Source organism: Vombatus ursinus, unplaced genomic scaffold (assembly GCF_900497805.2).
Source record: "Vombatus ursinus unplaced genomic scaffold, bare-nosed wombat genome assembly UNPS02014798.1, whole genome shotgun sequence".
NCBI lineage: Eukaryota > Metazoa > Chordata > Mammalia > Diprotodontia > Vombatidae > Vombatus > Vombatus ursinus.
Genome location: NW_020954576.1, coordinates 54,490,384 through 54,497,328, shown reverse-complemented (window position 1 = coordinate 54,497,328; position 6,945 = coordinate 54,490,384). Strand labels below are relative to the sequence as shown.

At 39.1% G+C, this 6,945-nt stretch overlaps 1 protein-coding gene across 2 annotated transcripts in view; it reads right to left on the bottom strand.

Annotated features, from left to right (window-relative positions):
- The window catches only part of ASH1L (ASH1 like histone lysine methyltransferase), a 244,442-nt gene that overhangs the window by 21,734 nt on the left and 215,763 nt on the right, over positions 1–6,945 (bottom strand). For both annotated transcript variants that reach the window (XM_027871093.1, XM_027871092.1), the window contains exons 13-15: positions 6,178–6,286; positions 5,576–5,737; positions 5,307–5,401 (exon numbers count right to left, since the gene is read on the bottom strand). In XM_027871093.1, coding sequence (XP_027726894.1) covers positions 5,307–5,401; positions 5,576–5,737; positions 6,178–6,286 — 366 coding nt within the window. The remainder of the gene's footprint in view (positions 1–5,306; positions 5,402–5,575; positions 5,738–6,177; positions 6,287–6,945) is intronic.

Sequence of the window (6,945 nt, the reverse complement as noted above, 5' to 3'; positions counted from 1 at the left end):
TTATCCACATCCAGAGAAAGAACTATGGCGTCTGAATGCAGATTGAAGCATACTACTTTCTTTTTTGTTGTTGTTTTTTGTTTTTTCTTAAATCTCATGATTTTCCCATTTTGTTCTGATTCTTGTTTCACAACATGACTAATGTGGAAATATGCTTAATATGACTGTACATGTATAACCTACATCAGATTGCATGCCATCTTGAGGAGGGGGGACAATTTAGAACTCAAAATCTTATAAAAGCGAATGTTGAAAACAATAAATAAATAAATTTCCAAAAATAAAAAAATTTAAAAAAGAAATGAATGTCAAAAATTAATTTTAAAAAGAAAAAAATCTTAGTGGGTTGATACAACACCTTTTTTCTCTTTATTAGAATTCTCTTCTTATCTTAAGAAGTTAATTCTTGAAAGTTTCTTCTCCCTCTAGGAACAGCTTCTGTTTGCAGAATTTTTGGGCCACAGGATTCTAATTATCTGTTCTCTGAAATCTGTCCTCCCCAAGTCAATTTCCTTTATTATAATTTCTAACATAGAGAGGTCACTTTTCCCAAAGACGACAATCATTTCCTCCTTAGTAGCCAGTCCTCCTTGTTGGTAAGAATTTGATCCAGATTAAAAATTCTCCTTGTTGGTTCCTTCACTTTTGGAAGGATGAAATTATTATTAAGGCAGTCAATTTTTTTTTTTTAATGCCTGTTCTGTTTTTGGTAGAGTTTCAGAAGTAAAGATAAATGAAGCCCCTTGTCACTACTATACGATACCTATACGTTAGAATTATAATTTATTTCTCAACCTCCTCATCTCTTCATTTTTCAGATAAGGAAACTGAGGCCCAGAGAAGTTTTGACCTGGACAGACTGTAAGTAGCAGAGGGGAACTTCTGGCTACAAATCCAGTATTCTTTCCAATGTACCATGCATCAGTGACAATATCACATCTATTTCTGCTTTAGTCGAACTTTACTCCTGCTATGTTCTTACTTACTCCTAAGTGTTTTCCTGCTATGCTTCTCAAGTTTCCTTACAAGTATATTTTCTTAAAATATAAGACTATTCTACTCCTTTTGCTTGTTCTGTTCCTTCAGAATGAGATATATACCTTCTCTTTGATCTGGAAGCTCTTAATTTTGGCTATAATAATTTGGGAGTTTCATTTTGAGGTTTCTTTCAGAAAATAATTGGTAGATTCCTTCTATTTCTCCTTTGCTCTCTGGTTTTGAGAGATCTAGGCAACCTTCTTTTATAATTTCTTGAAATATGGTATCGAGGCTTTTTTTGGGTCATGCCTTTCAAGTAGTCAAATGATTCTTTTTTTTTTTTCCAAATGATTCTTAAATGACCTCTTCCCCAGATTAGTTGTTTATTTTTTCTTTTATTTTTTCAGTTTTTGGACTTTGTTTTAACTATTTTTTTGTTGTCTTATGGAGTTATCAACTTCTATTTGGTCAATGTTAGTTTTCAGGGAGTTTTTTTCCCCTTAGATAAAGTTTTGTACCTTTTGCCCCATGCTGTTAATTGTCTTTCTCTTTTCAGTCTCCTCAGGAGAGAAGACTTCAGGCTGGGGGAAGGCTACGAAAGGCCTATCAGGGAGTCTTCCATCTAGCCCAAAGCAATGACTTCTATCTGTGCCAGCAAAGGCAACCTCCACCTCGTACTGCCAAGCCCAATCTCCCAGCTGGGATGTGGAGAATGTCTGGTGCAAAGAGGAGCAACTGACCCTCTGCCTTCAGACTTTCCATCTCCTATTGTTTCTGTCTTTTGAGGGAACAGAAAGATTAAAGCTGGTGGGCAATGGGGCTTATTTCTCCCATTGTGCAGGTTTCACTTCTATTTCAGAGGATCCACTAACCTCTAGCTTTTAGAAGGAAGAGGATTTGTGAAATGGGACCTCCCATCTCATATGGCACTTGCCTCCAGCCCAATTCTCCAACCTCTCTAGGAATAAGAGATGCCTTCCACTCAGTGGTGAACATTCTCATAGCTGGTCATACTGTTCACATACCAGTGACTGAACTCCTGTAGATCATCCAAACTCCATTCCCTATCCCCCAACACCTGATTCCTCCTTCCGCTCCCCCTCAACCCTCCCACCCCAATCTTAAAATCAAACACTAACCAGTCCTTCTGCTGTTCCCTTTCCATAGGCAACAAACTTCCCTTCATTTAAAATCTCTTTCCCTCCCATTTTTTCCATCTACTAGCTCTTACCTGTTTCTCCCATTTGACAGAGCCTTCCTTAGCCACTCTTTCCAGTGCTGGCTTCACTCATTTTCCTCACTTACTGGTTGAGTCAGGGGAATTGGAATAGTCCTGGCTCCCCACTGCCACTTCCACATTTTTTTCCCTACCTAATTACATTCAGTGACCCCTCTTCCTTTTAAGTACATGATATTCACATTCACCACATAATCAAAATCTTGGTAGTTATTGTCTACAGACCCCAAGGTCACTCCCCCTTACTTCCTCAGTGACTCTGATACCTGGCTTATAACGTTTCTTTCTTCCCTTAACTTTTGCCCTCATACTAATGAATTTCAACATACAACAAATATACTGACTCTCTCTCAAACACTCTCACCACTCAGTTTCTAACCCACTCATTTATCACCCAAAATCAGTCATACACATAGATGGCCTTGCCATCATCTACAAACATACTCCTCTATGTTTAAAAATTCTGAAATCCCCCTATCTAAATACAAACTATTGGCTTTTCACCTCTCTCCCTGCCTTCTCTTGCCAAACTCCACTCTTCATCTGTACCTCTAGTCCCTTGAATTCTTAATTATTTCCCAGGCCATGTCCCCCTGCAGTGGCCACTCTCTCTTTTTCTTATCTTGACTCTCCAGTGAATCAATTCAATTCTACACTGTTGTCCTTTCTTGAATCCCTATCCCTCCTTCTCATATCTGTGATTATGCCCAACCAAGCTTCAGCCTTGTATTATTCCTACCATTTGACACCTTCACTCTTTCACACCATGTGACACCTTCACAGACAAGTGTTGCTGAACAAAGGTGGAGAAAATCATGTAATTGTTTTGACTGAGTCCTCTACAAATTTATGTTACACAACCTCAGCTGGGCTCACTGTTCCTAGGCAATCCTATTCTAACTCCCTATCCACTCACTATCCCAACTCTCCACAGTGACTCTTCCCAACCTTTTCATCCTTTCTCAAACTGCCCATGGCTCTCCTTCCTCTCACACTCTCCTCTGAGAACCCTGCCTCATATTTTACAGAAAAATAAATGAGGTCATTCACTGTGAGCTCCCTCTTCCTCATCTCCTATCACTCAGATGTCTTTGGCTACTCTTTCCTCCTTCATCTGTCTCACATGATGAACAGGTCTTACTGCTTACCAAGGTTAACCCCCATCACTTGTTCAAGTCATCCCATTCCATCCCATCTCCTCCAAAAGACTGCTCCCTCTGTCATCCCCACACTACTAGTTACTTTCAATTTCTCCCTGTCAGGGGCAGCTAGGTGGCACAATGGATAGAGCTCTGGCCTTGGAGTCAGAAGGACCTGAGTTCAAATCCAGTCTCAGACACTTGACATTTACTAGCTGTGTGATCCTGGGCAAGTCACTTAACCCCAATTGCCTCACCCTCCCCTCCAAAAAAAAACAAACAAAAAAAGCAATTTCTCCCTGTTTATTGATAAGTTCAGTTCATCTGCTCCTGACTTAAAACTCCTTGAAGTCTGTCTACAATAGGTGCCTCCACTCTGTCCTCATGCACTTCTTAATTTCTTTCAATCTGACTTCTAACCTTATCATTCCACTGAAATTATTCTCTCCTAAGTTACCAATGATCTTTTAATTGCCCAATCCAGTGGCTTTTCTCAATCCTTATTCTCCCCGACACTCTGAAGCCTCTGACACTGTTAATCACATTATCTTTGATACTCTCTTCTCTAGGTTTTTAGAACCCTGCTCTATCCTGGTTCATGTTCTACCTATCAGATTGCTCCTTCTTAGTTTCCTTACTGGATCCATATTCATGTCACACCTTCTAACCATTTATGTCCCTCAGGGTTCTGTCCTGGGCTCTCTTCTCTTTTCCCTCTATGCTACTTCACTTGGTGAACTCATTAGGTCCCATGCATTTAAATACCATCTCTAGGCTGATGATTCTCAAATCTCCCTATCCTACCCTAACCTCTCTGCTGACCTCCAATTTCACATTTCCAACTACCTTCCAGACATCTCAAACTGGATGTGCACTCAACATGCAGAAATTGAACTCATTATGTTTCCCCCTAAACCCTCCCTACCTCCTACTTTTCCTATTGCTGTAGATGGTAAATCTATCTACTCAGTCCCTTAGGCTCACAACCTAGAGTTAAGCTGGACTCCTCACTATGTCTCATCTTCCATATCCAATCTGTTGCCAAGCCTTGTTGATTTCACCTTTGCAATAGCTTTTGAATATGCCCCATTCTCTCCTATGACATCACCACCACTGTAGAACACCCTTCATTACCTCATGCTTTAAACTACTGCAATAGCCTGCTAGTGTGTTTACCTGCCTCAAGTCTTTTCCCACTCCAGTTTACCCTCCACTCAGTTGCCACTGTTTTTTCTAAAGTTCAGGTCCAACCATGTCACCTCTTCCTACTTAATAAACTGTAGTGGCTCCCTATTGCCTCCAGGATCAAGTAAAAAATCTTTTTGGCTTTCAAAGTCCTTCATAACCTATCAACCCCCCTTCTACCACTGTTGGTCCAGTCTTCTTATATCTTACTCCATGCCATCTACTCTTAGATCCAGCAATACTGGCCTATCCATTGTATAGCTTGTTTGTACATATTGGTTTGCTTCTTGTTTCTCCCATTAGATTGTGAGCTTGAGGGCAGGGACTGACTTTTGCCTCTTTTTGTATTCCCGGTGCTTAGCACAGTACTTGGCAAATAGTAGGCACTTAATGAATTTTTACGACTGAATTATAGGTGCCCAGAAATGGAACAGGTTGCCTTAGGAGGGAATTCCCTGTCACTGAGGAACCTTTTAGAGAATCCTAGATGTCCATTTTTTTAGGGATATTGTGGAGGGAATTCATGTTTTGAACTGGAATTGAAATAGATGACCTCTGACATGCCTTCTAACTATGCAATTCTGGAGCTATCCAAGCACTTCCAGATACTTGTTTTGTTGTTCTGATTCTATATCATTAGCAAAGGGAATAAAAGCACCTATTAATAATGCTTATTAACAACATTAAACGATATATATGTAAACTTTAGAAAACATAAACTCCTGATCATAAAGAATTTAAGCAAAAAAAAAAATACTGCTAGTTACCTTTCTCGGTTGGACATTGGTTTCATTTGCAGTTGGGGGGTCATTCTGGTTGGGGTGTTGACATTTTCATTAGGCTCCTCAGAAAGATGGCCTCTCTGGATAAAAAAAAAAAAATGATGAGTTAGACCTTGGGGAGAAAATATGAGAAACAGGAAAATATTCTCTAACAAAATAGAAACTTATTTCAAGCTGCTCTATTAGTATCCCTCCCTCATTCCAACAATGGCTTTAGGCAGCTCTTTAGAAAAGCCATTAAGATCAATATTCACCCTTTTCTTCAACTTGTGCTTGGATTTCCTCTTCTCTTTTGACCGTCCTGGACGTCTGTGTGTGGTCACAGGTTGGCTGCTTTTGCTGGTGAGTCCATTCATGCGCTGGCTCTTGCCCCCAATGATACCTCGGCACTTGTCAAAACCACACTTACAAAGTTGCTTTGAGGGAATATCGAAGAATATTTAATTTGCATCTTAAGTCTTGCAAAGAAACCCGTGGGGGATGGTCATCTCACAATTAATCCATGTTAACAAAGAATTTTAATATGAGAGAGAGTAATCATTTCCCCCCCATCTCCACTGAGAGAAGAACAATATTGAGATTATAACAAAAAGGAGAGAAGTTAAACTTTAGTAAAACTTCCTTACTGCCAACAAAATAAATGAACATTTAAAGCAGATTCAAGAACATTTTTTCTTAGGGTTTTTTATAAAAAAGATAGATTCAACTGCTTTATTATGTCAGGTGATAGGTAAAGGGACAAGCAAATATTGCCCAAATACTTTAGAATTCTATGGCCAATGTTAGTTATAGTTTATTGAGGATTCACTCACTGGACATCAAGACCAAAAGTAAGCCCTTGCTTTGGATCTATTACCTGTTTCTCAACATTAAAGGAATGAAAATTGTAGTCATAGGTGAGTTCAGTACCAGCTGGCATATCTTTCAGGGCATAGAGCCCAATCCGATAGACTCCATTGACAGACCTAAGAATGTAGAAGAGAGCAAGAATTTAAGGCACTACCTGGGATCAATAAACCATGAAGTAATCTTTGACTTCTATTTCATATGCATAAAGTGCTTTAAAGTCTTTAAAAATATATATATGCACATATATGTGTATCTATATATCTGTATCTTAGACTTGCTTCTTTACTTCTATTCCCATTGCTAATACCCTAGTCCCATTTCCTCAGTATCTCACACCTGAATTACAACAACCTCCTGATTGATTTCCCTGACTCTGGCCTTTCTCTTTAAAATATTCTGTATGTTACTGCTAAACTAATATTCATAAACACCATCACGTGTTATGCCATTCTTCTCTTCCAGAGCTTATAATAGTTCTCTAATGTCAATGACATCAAGTCTAAACTCCATTAAAGATTCAAAGCCCTGCCCTATGTCTACCCAAATGTATTTCTCAGTATTCTCCAACAACTATTCTCTGTTATGCTGGCATCTTTACAATCCTCTCTACAATGCTTTATTTATTCCTGCTCTCATATTTTTGCCCATGCTATTTAAAAATTCACTGAGAACTTATTATGCTATGTGCAAAGCATTCTTATGTAAGCTATGTCTTTGAGAGAGTGAGAGTGAGAGAGAGAGAGAGAGAGAGAGAGAGAGAGAGAGAGAGAGAGAG